Raw genomic sequence first — 17,659 nt, forward strand, 5'->3', positions numbered from 1 at the left:
TAAAGCCTACAATAAACGGTTGGCTACAATTGGTGTTTTTCTGGACCGCAGTGTAAATGTTTCCTTGCAAGCTCCTCCTGTGCAGCGTCCATTTCATTACCGACTGACTCTTGGTGCCTGTATCTTCTCATGCAACCTTATGTTTCAGCCGGCAATAAGATCGCCTCTACACAGGAGAGGCTTCCAAGTAGACACTTACTTAGCGGTCCAGGAAAAGGCCAATTGTAGCCAACCATTTATTGTAGGCTTTAGCCTTTCCAGTGACGATTGCTCACTGGTCAGATTTGAGGGCTCTATATGATGTACATTGGACAAACATGCGTACAGCCTTCATATCACTGAAGAAATTCCGACTGTGTTAGAAAAGCTGGATGAAGATAATTTGATGTCACATGCAAGGCCATTTGAAAACTATTATGCAATAACATAAGAGCCCCATGTCCCCACACGTGCTGGTGGTTCACGGAAGAGCCTTCTGTGACCTCTGCATGGTTGGCAGGTGTTGTTGGCTCTGAAGCAGGGGCACATAGCCACGGTGAGGGATTGGCCAGAGTTTGGAGCACATCCAAAGAGGAGAAAAATCCATCCAGACTCAAAAGTTCATCAATAAAAATTGTGGAATTTGGGAAAGTGAATAACCTCTTCCTTTCTTTCTTCTTTCACTCCCAGCTCCCTTTCTTTCTTAACTTGCCTGCCCCATCCATTCGGTGTCTGCCAAGATGTGGGACAACAATAGCACCATTTCCTTTCCTCCAAAACCGATTTTCTTTTTTTTAATATTTTAGCTACTTCTAAATAATTAGCTGAGCTTCTAAATAAGAACACGTTCACCAGTTCACCATGCCCGGTCAAGTTTCTATTAAAGGACTGTAACCTCTGAATACTGGTTGCGCGCTTTCTTCTTTCAAATCATGCGTTGGACATTAGAATATTTGGATCGCCGTGTGCTGTTCGCTTGCAACCACTAAAGAATGTGTAACTGAATTTCTCCGTGATGCTGTTTCAGTTTCATCAGCCAAGCAATCTCTTTGACATGTAGCTGATGTTTTTCTCATTTGGGGAACGAAAAAAAAACTGCAGTGCAATTGCTTACACATTGCTTGTTGTCATTCCAGCTCGTGAAGCAGGCTGGCTTCAGTGTTCTAGTGGATTAAAACTATGTATCGGCGATCATATTGCAGTGGTCGGAATTTATTCTTTCCGGAATTCGGGGAGTAAATATTGGTTGACATTTGGAGACCACAAATTCGGTCACCATCAACAAATTTAGGTGGCGAAATGTTCCATAGGTCGGGTTTTATTGGGTCATATTTTTCAAAGGACAAGTTGCTGTGAGCATTCGTTTTTGTCTGGCATCTAAAATGCTTTACATTTTTTCGCTCTTTGCTTTGCGAATAATATGGAAAGCAGGTTGTTAGCAAACCTTCTGTAAAATCTGATTTTTTTTTTTTTTCTTGTCTATCACAATCATTCTGCAGAGCACATTATCATGTACTCCATCGCACGGATGCGTCTCTGAAGCAGCTTTCTATTTTGCTTTTGTTTGTGCACTGCAAACCCGTTCTTTCAGTGGAAATGCAATCATTTTAAATGCAGAAGAGGCTATAAGAGCAGGTGGCCTTTAGCCTGGGTAGCACTAGACACAGTGGTGGCAATGAGACGGTCGGTTGGCATCCGCGCTTTTGCTTCCTGCTTCCAAAACATACCGTTTGAACTTGGGCTCGAATTAACCGCCGTCATAATTAAAAAGCTTTGTAAGAAGTTTAAAAGTTTGACTGAAAATGCCACCCTGCATGTGCGTACAAGATGTCGGCTAATGTTCTTGCGGTGTCTTCAGCTATGTCCACATGGAAACTAAGATTCCTATGGGACCTATTTTTAGGTAGAAATCGTGTTTAATCCAGAAACGAAAAATCCCAAGTACACGTCAAAGCCATCATTCGTAGATCAATTCGAAAACGAGATGGAATAAGGAAATTGAATTGTAAATTATTTAACTATCATAGGCCAATATGGCTGGTCCGTGCATGCTAATGCGAATCACGTTATTTGAAAAAACAAAACATGGAAGCCAAAAATTGGTGTCTACAGTACATATTTTTTTTAAATATGGTACCCATTTAGTACCCGTGCTGACGTCATTCGGGTTGTAATTAAGAAACTTCTTTGGCCGATCGAGCCGCAGTCGAATTAAACGGGACAAAGTGTGCCAGAAAACACACTGCAGCTTGGACTCCCCATGACCCAGAAATGACGAATGTGGCTCCTCCGAGTCCGTTGGGTGGTTAAAGACAGTCTACTGCAGAGTACCCATAAAAACTGCCCTCACTCACTCAAAAGCCCTAAGTCGATCATTAGTAATCCTGTGATCCCCACTGCTTCTCACCTGTTGTTTGCTCACTGCTGAAGAATGTGAAGGAGCGTTGACACATGCAGTACCCACCACCATCGTCAGCCGGTCTACGCCCACTGCAGGGTAAAGGCATCTCCCATGTCCCTCCAGTTAACGCTGTCCTTTCCCAGCTGCGCCCACCGTATCCCCGCAAACTTCTTAATCTCACCCGCCCACCTTACCTTCTGCGGCCCCCTGCTACGTTTGCCTTCTCTTGGAGTCCACTCCGTTACCCTTAAGGACCAGCGGTTATCTTGCCTTTGCATTACATTCCCTGCCTAAGCCCATTTCTAGCTCTTGATTTCGACTAGGATGTCATTAGCCCGCGTTTGTTCCCTCACCCACTCCGCCTGCTTCCGGTGTCTTAATGTCACACCATCATTTTTCTTTTCATAGCTCGCTGCATTGTCCTCAACTTAAGCCGAACCTTTTTCCTTAGTCTCCGCGTTTCTGCCCCATATATAGGTGAGCACCGGCAAAGTACAGCTGTTGTATACTTTTCTCGTCAGTGATTTCGGCAAACTGCCAGTCGTGATCCGAGGGAACTTGTCATATGCGCTCCACTCCATTCTTATCCTTCTAGTTATTTCCTTCTCATGATCCGGAGAAGCTGGCACTGCCGTGCCCTAAGTATACGCAGGCAAGATACCGGGCAGCTATTTCAGGAGACGAACGATCTGATAACGAAACACCAAAGCATGAGGGCATTTAACCCTACAGACAGAGCAGGGCTAGCAGAGCTAGGGAAGTTAAATAGATAAGTGCAAGGTAGCTGACATAAGAAAGCTTAATATGCAGAGAATCGTGCATGCTCCAAGGAACGCAGGTGGACTAAAAGCGCTGAAGAGGAAACTAGGCATAGGTAAAAACCAGATGTATGCATTAAAAGACCAGGAGGGCAATGTCACTAGCAACATGGATAAGATTGTTAAAGTAGCCGCAGAGTTCTTCACAAATCTGCGCAGGAGCCAAAGTGATCAGAGCATTATTGAGAGAGGCAGTGGCGCACAGAAATGTGTCATCCCGTCGGTAATGAAGGAGGAAGTAAAGAAAGGCGTAGGAGCAGTGCAAAGGGGAAAAGAAGCTGATGAGGATCAGGTAACAGCAGACCTCTTGATGGACTCGGGGGAGATTGTGCTAGAAAAACAAGCAACCCTGTATAGGCAATGCCCTATCACCTTGTCTGCGCCAGAAGCTTGGAAGAACCATGACATTATCCTAATTGATAAGGAAGGAAAGGCCATGGACTTGGAGAAATTATAGACCGATCAGCTTACTGTCCGTTGCCTACACGCTGTTTACTAAGTTAATCGCTAATAGAGTCAAGGAAACCTTGGACTTCAGTCAACCAAATGATCAGGCAGGTTTTCGTAAAGGACATTCCACAATAGATGATATTCGCACTGTCAGTCAGGTGATAGGGAAATGCACAGAATATAACCTTCTATGAACAAACCAATAGCAAACCCCTGTATATAGCCTTCATTGATTACGAGAAAGCATTTGACTCGGTGGAAACCTCAGCAGTCGTGCAGGCATTGTGGAATCTGGGTGTAGAAAAGCCTTACGTCAAAATACTGGAAGAGATCCATGGCATCTGCACAGCTACCGTAGTCCTCCGTAAAGTCAGCAGTAAAATTCCAATAAAGAAAGGCGTCAGGCAGGGGGACACGATCTCACCAGTGCTATTCACCGCCTGTTTGCAGGGGATATTCCGAGGCCTGGATTGGGAACATTTGGGGGGATAAGAGTTAACGGAGAATGCCTAACTGATATCTGCGGTTTGCTCATGACATTGCCTTGCGTAGTCACTCAGGAGATGAACTGCAAATGATGATCAATGAGTTAGACAGGCAGAGGAAAACGGTGGGTATGAAAATTAAAATCCATTTACACGGTCGTGCCAACACTCAAGAAGCAAAGAACATTTAAACATGTGCTGCTCAAACGCTGTCCCAAGTTTGGCGTGTTAATTTTTCCTGGCATCAAGTTGGCAGGCCCACAAAGTTGATGAATAGCTGGATGATTATGTGCCAAACTGTATGACACACAATGTTAGCGTAGGAGCCTGTGTGTAGCCACATGTGCATGGATGCTGGGCTGCAGTCGTGCCCATGCTGCTATCAGCGCAATTCGGGGAAGCTTTCATAATAAAGTCTTCAGTCCTCCAGGACCCAAAATGAGGCAGAGAAAATGTCATTGGCAAGCAAAGGTGCACACTTGCACAACTGCCCAAAGAGAACAGTGTTGAGGAGCTGATTGTAAGTTTCATATTTATTCAAGTGTCTTTAGCCCACAACAGACCTATATTAAATGGAAGACCGGCAGTTCCCAGCTGTCGTGTAGATACTGGCCGTGCATCCAGTCACGTAGCACAGTGAACTCTCTGCGTTCAGACGATTCATGCACTTTTGGTAATAGTCTAATGTGGAAACAATCAATTACTACCAGGTGCTAAATGACCAATTGCTTTCATGAATGACTTCTTTTATATGCACTGACGGAATGTGAGAGACTGTGAGCACGCAGAAACACAGTGTCAAAATTATCAGATAATGCTGGCAACAAAGTCCTTAACACCAGTCGTCCCAGTAGTTCCTCCCCTTATCAGCTGGCTTGTACTATGAGACAGAAATGTGTTTGCTACCAGTAACCAGAGTTAGTCATGACTACTGCCCCTAATTATGGGCTCTGAGAAAAACCACCACATACTGCTGGGCGCGTGCCATCTGCCATATATGTGTTCAATGCAGTGAACCCAATGATTGGTTGTTCAGGTTTTGTGTATGTTAACATTTTGAAAGATGTTCTGCTCTTGTCACACTTGCGTCGTTATGTTAAGCAGCCTAATTATTATCCATTTGAGCAATTGTACAAAGTTGAGTCACTGACCTCAAGAAAAATGCAAACATCTAGCAATGATCGCATTTTCCATTCAACTCGGTGCAACATACGAGGCACTGTTAGGGTCTTACGAAGCCTCATTAAGTCACAGCAGGTCAGAAGAAATGCACTACCACAGGCAACTGGAAAAGGCAGTGTAATGAAACGGACAGGAGAGCAAATCTGGAGCCTCGCCTAACTTTTCTGGCTGACGTTTACAACAGCCTGAAAAGTTGAACATAGCAATTCGGCAACCTTTTAGTTTACTTTGTACATTCTGCTTAAAGACGGGGAACAATGCAAATCGCTGTTGCCAGTAGCAAGCTTATAGAAGCATACCTGCTGTTTCCCCAACCTCCATAGCAAACAAAATGCTGCATTCTCCTTCAAGATGGAGAGCTCAGATGCTTCCTGCTACACGTACAGCAATTTGACGGTATGCACTACTGCTGTACCGCAGTGAAACGCTTGTATGAAGCCCTGCGCTGCTCTTAGCCAGCAGCCATTAATTAGCCCATTTCAACTTACCTTTTAGTCACCAGAAGCACATTCAAGGGCTCTATGGTCACTAGAAAAGCAGCTGCAGCTGTAAAATGAGTTTGTCATGGTTCTCATATTGGTATGCAGTTACCCCTCGTTTATAAGTCTGAAAACCGACTGCTGAAGTGTAGGGCAAGACTGGATGACCCCAATGTGACCTATACTGACATGTAACAACGTCATGCAATTAAATCACCGTTCGGACAACTGAAGGGAGGAGCGTCCAGACAAGGAGAAGAACTTTATGCATAGGACGCCATGCAGCACCTCGCTGTTCCTCTCCTCCCGGTCTGAATTAGCTTCTGGGGTTATGCAAGGTAACATGCCACGAATTCTGCTCTTGCGCCGAGCAAGCAATGCGCGTTTGGCGTCAAGGTGAACTTGCCACCCCCATCGCCAAACCAGTAAGACACAAGCCACACGTTTAAAAAAAAAAGCACCTCTTTATTAGAGCGACTGACTGAACAGCCGCTACAAGTGGAAAAAATAATTTACATGACTATGAGGGTATGGACAATAAATTAACATGAGGGGTGAATGACTAGCTATCACAGTCTGCGGCTAACTCAGTCCACTTCTTCGACCGTGGGTCCGGAATGGTGTGGAGCTGCCGACGCATGCTTGGGTCCCTGCTGCTGCTGCTGGTGGAGCTTGCTCATGATGGGCATGCAGGCCTGCTGCAGCTCCCTGAGCCGGTGCTCGTACTCGTCCTTCTCGGCCAGGCTGTTGGCGTCGATCCAGGAGATGGTCTCCCGGCACTTGGACAGCACGGATTCCCTGTCGGAGGACGTCAGCCTGTCCCCGGCTTCTTCGGCGGCCTGCTTGACCCCGTAGACATAAGATTCCAGGGAGTTACGAGCGGCCACCCTCTCTCGCTGTGCGTCGTCCTCCTGCTTGAACCTCTCGGCTTCGGCCAGCATGCGCTCGATGTCCTCCTTGGAGAGGCGGCCCTTGTCGTTGGTGATGCGGATGCTCTCCTGCTTGCCCGTGCTCCTGTCCCGGGCCGACACCTGCAGGATGCCGTTGGCGTCCAGGTCGAAGGTCACTTCGATCTGGGGCACGCCGCGGGGCGCCGGCGGGATGCCGTTGAGGTTGAACGTGCCCAGCAGGTGGTTGTCCTTGGTCAGGGCGCGCTCTCCTTCGTACACCTGGATGGTGACCGCCGGCTGGTTGTCCGCGTAGGTGGTGAACGTCTGCGAGGTCTTGCAGGGGATGCGCGAGTTGCGCTCCACGATGCGCGTCATCACTCCGCCCGCAGTCTCGATGCCCAGCGACAGCGGCGCCACGTCCACCAGCAGCACGTCGCGGATCGTGTCGCTCGAGTCGCCGCTCAGCACGGCCGCCTGCACCGCGGCTCCGTAGGCCACGGCCTCGTCCGGGTTGATGCCCATGGACAGCTCCTTGCCGTTGAAAAAGTCTCGCAGCAGCTTCTGCACCTTGGGGATGCGCGTTGAGCCGCCCACGAGCACCACGTCGTGGATCTGGGACTTGTCCATCTTGGCGTCGCGCAGGGCGCGCTCCACGGGCTCAAGGGTGCTGCGGAACAGGTCCATGCAGAGCTCCTCGAAGCGGGCGCGGGTAATCTTGCTGTAGAAGTCGATGCCTTCGAACAGGGCGTCGATCTCGATGCTCGCCTCGGCCGAGCTGGACAAGGTTCGCTTGGCGCGCTCGCAGGCCGTACGCAGTCTCCTCACCGCCCTCGGGTTCACCCGCAGGTCCTTGCGGTGCTTGCGCTTAAACTCCTGCACGAAGTGCTCCACCATTCGGTTGTCGAAGTCCTCGCCTCCCAAGTGGGTGTCTCCCGCCGTTGAGCGCACTTCGAACATGGAGCCTTCGTCGATGGTCAGCACGGAGACGTCGAAGGTGCCGCCTCCCAGGTCGAAGATGAGGACGTTCTTCTCGCCGCGCAGGTTCTTGTCCAGCCCGTAGGCCAGAGCGGCGGCAGTGGGTTCGTTGATGATGCGCAGCACGTTGAGGCCGGCGATGGCTCCGGCGTCCTTGGTGGCCTGCCTCTGCGAGTCGTTGAAGTAGGCTGGCACCGTGATGACGGCGTCGCTCACTTTCTTCCCCAGGTAGGCCTCCGCCGTCTCCTTCATCTTACTCAGAACCATGGCGCTGATCTCTTCTGGGTTGAAGCGTTTCCGCTCGCCCTTGAACTCGACGCTGATCTTGGGTTTGCCTCCGTCGCTTTCCACCTTGAAGGGCCAGTGCCGGAGGTCGTCCTGGATCTTAGGGTCGTCGTAGCGGCGTCCGATCAGCCTTTTGGCGTCGAACACTGTGTTCTCCGGGTTCATGGCCGCCTGTGCCTTCGCTGCATCGCCGATCAGCCGCTCCGTGTCCGTAAAGGCCACGTAGCTTGGCGTCGTCCGGTTGCCCTGGTCGTTGGCGATGATCTCGACGCGGCCGTGCTGGAACACACCCACGCAAGAGTAAGTGGTGCCTAGGTCGATGCCGATTGCCGGCACGTCTCCCATTGTTCGGCTAGGCATGATGATTGTGTTTGTGAAAGTTGCGTTCCGTTCAGAACACTCGTTCGCTTGATGCACTCAGTGAAATCTGTCGAACGCTTTGCGCGGCGCGGCATTTATACCATTCGCGCGCTTCTCTAGAAGCGCCCAGAAATTACGCGAGCAGTGCCAACCAATCGAAGCAAAGCGGGTCACTGACGTCACGCGACCTGCTCTGCGATTGGTCGTCGGCGGTAGGAAAGCTCCAGAGTGGTCTCGCGTCGTCTGCTCTCGGCTAACGAAGAGCAAAAAGAATAAAAAAAAATTGATGCCGCGATGTAGGGCCGCTTTTCTTGCTTCAGAGGTGCACTGTGCCCTTAATACCGTGCCTAAGTGAATTAAGCAACTCTTTGGACACTAAAGTTTGCGCGCACTAAATATTCTAGTTTGGTTTTTTGCGCTCCAAGGCCTTCGCAGCCATTTGTAGACATATCCGAGAGCACGCGAGAACGTTCGAGAAATTGCGGGATCAAAACAAGCTAGGCTGAGGAAGATGGCCGCGCCCAGTCGGTTAGAGCGCTCTGCTGTGCAAAATTTCCTCCAACAAACGCAGCGACTCCCATTCTAGTTTATTTTTTCCGCTCTCAGTCACTACGACATTGAAACATTAACAGGCATTGTATACTATTATGCACATTAAGCCATTGTCCCGTCTCCGTTCTCCAATTTAACAGGACCCCTGTCCTTGCGTCGTCCAATCTATCAGCCTACATACTATTACCACTCCTTTTCCCGTCAAAACTTTCGTGTACCCAGCAATTAATCGCCTGTGTCTTGACCACTCCCCCGCAGTGGGTATGTGCCAGCAATGTCAGAGGCCTACCTACCTAGTCGGAATTTCGCCTCGTTTTTATCGTTGTGTACTACTCGTCGGCTTGTGGAACAGAGATTGGGATTGCTGTTTACTTTGAAGCTTTTGAAGTCATGTTTTCTTGCAAAACCGTGATCGTAATGAGTACGTTTTAGTACCCATTGTTCGATTCCCATTCAGCCCTGCTTTTCGCCCAACGATGCGATGAGCCAAGCTCAGGACATGGTATTTTACCTGCCCTTGCTCCCACTCTTAACTAAAGCCCCCACTCAGGGGTCTCCCTCCGATGTTTTTGATCAGCTCGCCTCTCGATATCTCCTGCCCCTTGTGTCATCTTCCTACCCGGCTTACTCGGGCGGACCGAACCCCGATCTGGACCACCCGTTCACTCTCCGGGAGCTGGAAGCGGCTCTGGCTGCTATTGCTGCCTGATCGGCTCCCGGTTAAGGCGCCATTACACACACAACACTTGGTAACCTTCCTGTCCGCGCCGAAGAAGTGCTCCTTCGGACGTTCAATGAGGCCTGGGCCTCTTCCCTCATTTCTATGCTTCACAAGCCGGGCAAACCTCCGCAAAATCTCCCGGACGTCGTGCGCTGGTAAGAACCTTGAGTGAATGGTCTTGACTCGGATCTATAATTTTCTCGAGGTTCTTCCCCCATTCTTTTGTCTGCCTCCGACGCCCCGTCAATGCACTGCACATGTTTCTGATCCTCCAGCACTCCTTTCTCTCACCTACCCGCACCCAAATTCGCGCACTTAATTGTAACCGTCGATGCCCGCAAGCCCTTCGACGGTGTGTGCCACGACCACATCCTCTCTCAACTCGCCTCCCTGGCCTGTGGCTTCTGCGTGTACTCTTATATCCGCCCATTCCTTGCCAACCGAGTGGCTCGCTTTCGAGTAGACACCCATCTCCGCGACCCCCCACCACCTCACTCGTGACTCTCCTCAAGGTGCTGTTCTCTCTCCTACCCTTTTCAGTCTCGCTATGACCCCTCTCACCTCGCAGCTACACGAAAATTCCCAACCTGCACCACATCTTTTACGCCAACGACATGACTCCCTGGTGTTTGTCTGGCTCTCCCGATCACATAGAGGACACCCTGCAATGTGACCTCGATCTCATCGACTCCTTTTTCACTACTGCTGGCCTCTCTCTTGCTCTGGAGAAATCCAAGCTGCCCCTTCTCAACCACTCCTCATACCACCGCTCGCACAACCACTTTGTCTCTCTCCATCTTTCTGGCTCTCCCCTTCCTGTCGTCACCCAGTGCAAAAGTTTCCTGGGTTCTGTTTGCGTGCGGCCAAGAATATGCACATCCTTCACCTCGTTGCCACCACCTGCCACTCGATAACTCACCTCCTGCGGCACGCGGTCACTCGGCGCTTAGGTCCGCACGAGGGTCATGCGTGCCAAATTGCCTATGTGCTCACCCTCAACAAGGTCTTGCACTTTGTACGCTACGTTTCGTTCACTCAGACTCAACACTCTTGACACTGCCCTTTTGGGCCTCTGCAAGGCAGCTTTCGACCTCCTTATCACTACCTCCACTGCTAAGCTCTTTGCCGCGGGCCTCTTCCACCCTCTACATTCTGTTCTCACTGTACGCCGTGACTCGAAGCTTGCCCAGGTTTCCCTTACCCGTCGGTGGTTATTGGCTCAGGCGGGTGGCTCTCTCATTCCCATTTCCACCTCTGCAACCTTTGCCACTCTTATCTCCAGTCCGGCTCCCAATCTTCTTATTCTCCCCCTCACGACCAACATATTCCCCGTCCTGCACGCCCGCCGTCATCACGCAGCCGCGCAGCACCATTCCCTTGTCTTTGATACTCAGTGTGTGGCCTACAGGGATGCCTCTTTCCAGCTCCTGCAGATTCCTGCGGCTGCGCCCTGTACCTCCCCACCTTCCCGCAACTTTAACCCACACCAGCGTGCCGCACCTGCGCCCTCCGGACCCACTGTCTCTCGAGGTCCTCGCCGTCGCGCATGCCCTGCAGTCATTTGCCCTGCTTGCCTCTCTCTCAGGGTGCACAGTCTATTCTGATTCTCAAGCCGCGGTCTACCACGTACAAAACCGCACCCTACCCACTCCAACAGATGGTTGAACGAGCGGTCTCCGCACTGCACTCTTCCGTCGTTTTCCTCCGCCGTGTCCCTGGCCATTCAGGGATTGACGGCGATTAGCTGGCCCATCAGCTCGCCTGCGACGCTCTTTACCGGGCACCATTGATCCCCGGCCTGAGGCCTCGGAGGACGGTGCAAGATTCTCCCTGCGCCGCACCATAAAGGAGGTCTACCACGAGCTCCGGCTCGACAAACGCCTTTACCCTCGCCCTCGTTCTTCACTCATCGTGCTGAAGGCTCGCCGCCTCCTACGCATCCAAATGGAAGCAGTCATCACCCACTCCCACCTCCCCCTTCATCGTCGTCGATCGGACCCTTCCTGTCCCAACTGCTTCTCTACCCATGCGGACTTGGCCCATTGCCCCATCTATTGCGCAGCTGCTCAGCATTCAGGTTCCTATCCCCGCCCTTCTCCATCCATCACCGCCTGGCTTGACAGGCGTGGCGCTAACGGGGAAGATGATCAGCGACGGCTGGTCTTCACGGCGGTTGACATTCTCGGCCTGCAAATTATGGCCGGATAAAGGTGTACTAGTACTACTACTACTATTTTAACAGCCGTCATTAGGATATTTCTGGTAAAAAATCAGCGTGCTTTCCACAAAACAAAACCGTTTAATCCACATAGCCCACCCTCCTTTTACTTCTGAGCTCCAAGGCAGGGGCAAGGGCGCACGCCAGCGAAATATTGCAGGATCATTCTGATTAACCGTGCTGTAGTTGAAGACGCCCCCAATTTATTATACATGTGCGTCTTGCGCAATTCATACAGTAAAATTTGATGTCCTCTCTTTTTTGTAAGTGGGGAGGGGGATTACATCCTCTACGCTTTACCACCTGCCATGCGTGGCAGGTGGCGGGTCGCAGCTGGCTGTTTTGTGTACCAACTTCGGCGGCATGTTGACAGGGTCCATACCATGGTAGCCACTTTCCAGCCTCAACCCCAGAATAGGAGAGGGGATCTTCCTCGCTCCTATTTCCCACCTGCCAACCGTAGTAGGTCGCATCTGGCTCTTACATGAACCAACCTGCAGCTGGAAAAGTGTGGCACCACCGGCGGGTGTGGTGGCATGGGGCGCTTATGCTGTCTAATAATAATTTGCAATTGGCCATGCACGTGGCATTCAATTAGGCTCATCCTGTTTGTCTAACACAGTAGGAATTTCTTCGGTGACATGAGGCCTGTACAGATCTATGCAACATACGTTTTATAGATGTCCTCCAGTGTGACCAGTGAACAATTGTCACTGGAAAGGCTAAAGCCTACAATAAACGGTTGGCTACAATTGGTGTTTTTCTGGACCGCAGTGTAAATGTTTCCTTGCAAGCTCCTCCTGTGCAGCGTCCATTTCATTACCGACTGACTCTTGGTGCCTGTATCTTCTCATGCAACCTTATGTTTCAGCCGGCAATAAGATCGCCTCTACACAGGAGAGGCTTCCAAGTAGACACTTACTTAGCGGTCCAGGAAAAGGCCAATTGTAGCCAACCATTTATTGTAGGCTTTAGCCTTTCCAGTGACGATTGCTCACTGGTCAGATTTGAGGGCTCTATATGATGTACATTGGACAAACATGCGTACAGCCTTCATATCACTGAAGAAATTCCGACTGTGTTAGAAAAGCTGGATGAAGATAATTTGATGTCACATGCAAGGCCATTTGAAAACTATTATGCAATAACATAAGAGCCCCATGTCCCCACACGTGCTGGTGGTTCACGGAAGAGCCTTCTGTGACCTCTGCATGGTTGGCAGGTGTTGTTGGCTCTGAAGCAGGGGCACATAGCCACGGTGAGGGATTGGCCAGAGTTTGGAGCACATCCAAAGAGGAGAAAAATCCATCCAGACTCAAAAGTTCATCGATAAAAATTGTGGAATTTGGGAAAGTGAATAACCTCTTCCTTTCTTTCTTCTTTCACTCCCAGCTCCCTTTCTTTCTTAACTTGCCTGCCCCATCCATTCGGTGTCTGCCAAGATGTGGGACAACAATAGCACCATTTCCTTTCCTCCAAAACCGATTTTCTTTTTTTTAATATTTTAGCTACTTCTAAATAATTAGCTGAGCTTCTAAATAAGAACACGTTCACCAGTTCACCATGCCCGGTCAAGTTTCTATAAAGGACTGTAACCTCTGAATACTGGTTGCGCGCTTTCTTCTTTCAAATCATGCGTTGGACATTAGAATTGGATCGCCGTGTGCTGTTCGCTTGCAACCACTAAAGAATGTGTAACTGAATTTCTCCGTGATGCTGTTTCAGTTTCATCAGCCAAGCAATCTCTTCGACATGTAGCTGATGTTTTTCTCATTTGGGGAACGAAAAAAAAACTGCAGTGCAATTGCTTACACATTGCTTGTTGTCATTCCAGCTCGTGAAGCAGGCTGGCTTCAGTGTTCTAGTGGATTAAAACTATGTATCGGCGATCATATTGCAGTGGTCGGAATTTATTCTTTCCGGAATTCGGGGAGTAAATATTGGTTGACATTTGGAGACCACAAATTCGGTCACCATCAACAAATTTAGGTGGCGAAATGTTCCATAGGTCGGGTTTTATTGGGTCATATTTTTCAAAGGACAAGTTGCTGTGAGCATTCGTTTTTGTCTGGCATCTAAAATGCTTTACATTTTTTTGCTCTTTGCTTTGCGAATAATATGGAAAGCAGGTTGTTTAGCAAACCTTCTGTAAAATCTGATTTTTTTTTTTTTCTTGTCTATCACAATCATTCTGCAGAGCACATTATCATGTACTCCATCGCACGGATGCGTCTCTGAAGCAGCTTTCTATTTTGCTTTTGTTTGTGCACTGCAAACCCGTTCTTTCAGTGGAAATGCAATCATTTTAAATGCAGAAGAGGCTATAAGAGCAGGTGGCCTTTAGCCTGGGTAGCACTAGACACAGTGGTGGCAATGAGACGGTCGGTTGGCATCCGCGCTTTTGCTTCCTGCTTCCAAAACATACCGTTTGAACTTGGGCTCGAATTAACCGCCGTCATAATTAAAAAGCTTTGTAAGAAGTTTAAAAGTTTGACTGAAAATGCCACCCTGCATGTGCGTACAAGATGTCGGCTAATGTTCTTGCGGTGTCTTCAGCTATGTCCACATGGAAACTAAGATTCCTATGGGACCTATTTTTGGGTAGAAATCGTGTTTAATCCAGAAACGAAAAATCCCAAGTACACGTCAAAGCCATCATTCGTAGATCAATTCGAAAACGAGATGGAATAAGGAAATTGAATTGTAAATTATTTAACTATCATAGGCCAATATGGCTGGTCCGTGCATGCTAATGCGAATCACGTTATTTGAAAAAACAAAACATGGAAGCCAAAAATTGGTGTCTACAGTACATATTTTTTTTAAATATGGTACCCATTTAGTACCCGTGCTGACGTCATTCGGGTTGTAATTAAGAAACTTCTTTGGCCGATCGAGCCGCAGTCGAATTAAACGGGACAAAGTGTGCCAGAAAACACACTGCAGCTTGGACTCCCCATGACCCAGAAATGACGAATGTGGCTCCTCCGAGTCCGTTGGGTGGTTAAAGACAGTCTACTGCAGAGTACCCATAAAAACTGCCCTCACTCACTCAAAAGCCCTAAGTCGATCATTAGTAATCCTGTGATCCCCACTGCTTCTCACCTGTTGTTTGCTCACTGCTGAAGAATGTGAAGGAGCGTTGACACATGCAGTACCCACCACCATCGTCAGCCGGTCTACGCCCACTGCAGGGTAAAGGCGTCTCCCATGTCCCTCCAGTTAACGCTGTCCTTTCCCTGCTGCGCCCACCGTATCCCCGCAAACTTCTTAATCTCACCCGCCCACCTTACCTTCTGCCGCCCCCTGCTACGTTTGCCTTCTCTTGGAGTCCACTCCGTTACCCTTAAGGACCAGCGGTTATCTTGCCTTTGCATTACATTCCCTGCCTAAGCCCATTTCTAGCTCTTGATTTCGACTAGGATGTCATTAGCCCGCGTTTGTTCCCTCACCCACTCCGCCTGCTTCCGGTGTCTTAATGTCACACCATCATTTTTCTTTTCATAGCTCGCTGCATTGTCCTCAACTTAAGCCGAAACCTTTTTCCTTAGTCTCCGCGTTTCTGCCCCATATATAGGTGAGCACCGGCAAAGTACAGCTGTTGTATACTTTTCTCGTCAGTGATTTCGGCAAACTGCCAGTCGTGATCCGAGGGAACTTGTCATATGCGCTCCACTCCATTCTTATCCTTCTAGTTATTTCCTTCTCATGATCCGGAGAAGCTGGCACTACCGTGCCCTAAGTATACGCAGGCAAGATACCGGGCAGCTATTTCAGGAGACGAACGATCTGATAACGAAACACCAAAGCATGAGGGCATTTAACCCTACAGACAGAGCAGGGCTAGCAGAGCTAGGGAAGTTAAATAGATAAGTGCAAGGTAGCTGACATAAGAAAGCTTAATATGCAGAGAATCGTGCATGCTCCAAGGAACGCAGGTGGACTAAAAGCGCTGAAGAGGAAACTAGGCATAGGTAAAAACCAGATGTATGCATTAAAAGACCAGGAGGGCAATGTCACTAGCAACATGGATAAGATTGTTAAAGTAGCCGCAGAGTTCTTCACAAATCTGCGCAGGAGCCAAAGTGATCAGAACATTATTGAGAGAGGCATTGGCGCACAGAAATGTGTCATCCCGTCGGTAATGAAGGAGGAAGTAAAGAAAGGCGTAGGAGCAGTGCAAAGGGGAAAAGCAGCTGATGAGGATCAGGTAACAGCAGACCTCTTGATGGACTCGGGGGAGATTGTGCTAGAAAAACAAGCAACCCTGTATAGGCAGTGCCTTATCACCTTGTCTGCGCCAGAAGCTTGGAAGAACCATGACATTATCTTAATTGATAAGGAAGGAAGGGCCATGGACTTGAGAAATTATAGACCGATCAGCTTACTGTCCGTTGCCTACACGCTGTTTACTAAGTTAATCGCTAATAGAGTCAGGGCAACCTTGGACTTCAGTCAACCAAATGATCAGGCAGGTTTTCGTAAAGGACATTCCACAATAGATGATATTCGCACTGTCAGTCAGGTGATAGGGAAATGCACAGAATATAACCTTCTATGAACAAACCAATAGCAAACCCCTGTATATAGCCTTCATTGATTACGAGAAAGCATTTGACTCGGTGGAAACCTCAGCAGTCGTGCAGGCATTGTGGAATCTGGGTATAGAAAAGCCTTACGTCAAAATACTGCAAGAGATCCATGGCATCTGCACAGCTACCGTAGTCCTCCGTAAAGTCAGCAGTAAAATTCCAATAAAGAAAGGCGTCAGGCAGGGGGACACGATCTCACCAGTGCTATTCACCGCCTGTTTGCAGGGGATATTCCGAGGCCTGGATTGGGAACATTTGGGGGGATAAGAGTTAACGGAGAATGCCTAACTGATATCTGCGGTTTGCTCATGACATTGCCTTGCGTAGTCACTCAGGAGATGAACTGCAAATGATGATCAATGAGTTAGACAGGCAGAGGAGAACGGTGGGTATGAAAATTAAAATCCATTTACACGGTCGTGCCAACACTCAAGAAGCAAAGAACATTTAAACATGTGCTGCTCAAACGCTGTCCCAAGTTTGGCGTGTTAATTTCTCCTGGCATCAAGTTGGCAGGCCCACAAAGTTGATGAATAGCTGGATGATTATGTGCCAAACTGTATGACACACAATGTTAGCGTAGGAGCCTGTGTGTAGCCACATGTGCATGGATGCTGGGCTGCAGTCGTGCCCGTGCTGCTATCAGCGCAATTCGGGGAAGCTTTCATAATAAAGTCTTCAGTCCTCCAGGACCCAAAATGAGGCAGAGAAAATGTCATTGGCAAGCAAAGGTGCACACTTGCACAACTGCCCAAAGAGAACAGTGTTGAGGAGCTGATTGTAAGTTTCATATTTATTCAAGTGTCTTTAGCCCACAACAGACCTATATTAAATGGAAGACCGGCAGTTCCCAGCTGTCGTGTAGATACTGGCCGTGCATCCAGTCACGTAGCACAGTGAACTCTCTGCATTCAGACGATTCATGCACTTTTGGTAACAGTCTAATGTGGAAACAATCAATTACTACCAGGTGCTAAATGACCAATTGCTTTCATGAATGACTTCTTTTATATGCACTGACGGAATGTGAGAGACTGTGAGCACGCAGAAACACAGTGTCAAAATTATCAGATAATGCTGGCAACAAAGTCCTTAACACCAGTCGTCCCAGTAGTTCCTCCCCTTATCAGCTGGCTTGTACTATGAGACAGAAATGTGTTTGCTACCAGTAACCAGAGTTAGTCATGACTACTGCCCCTAATTATGGGCTCTGAGAAAAACCACCACATACTGCTGGGCGCGTGCCATCTGCCATATATGTGTTCAATGCAG

At 48.9% G+C, this 17,659-nt stretch overlaps 1 protein-coding gene across 1 annotated transcript; it reads right to left on the minus strand.

Moving 5' to 3' along the window:
• On the minus strand, positions 1-8,417 carry LOC144105591 (heat shock protein 68-like). The gene has a single exon (XM_077638711.1). It carries the CDS (start codon positions 8,302-8,304, stop codon positions 6,382-6,384), a length of 1,923 nt encoding a protein of 640 aa, XP_077494837.1. The 5' UTR covers positions 8,305-8,417; the 3' UTR covers positions 1-6,381.
• Between the last annotated feature and the right edge of the window lie 9,242 nt (positions 8,418-17,659).

The sequence above is a fragment of the Amblyomma americanum genome, chromosome 9, assembly GCF_052857255.1.
Source record: "Amblyomma americanum isolate KBUSLIRL-KWMA chromosome 9, ASM5285725v1, whole genome shotgun sequence".
Lineage (NCBI taxonomy): Eukaryota > Metazoa > Arthropoda > Arachnida > Ixodida > Ixodidae > Amblyomma > Amblyomma americanum.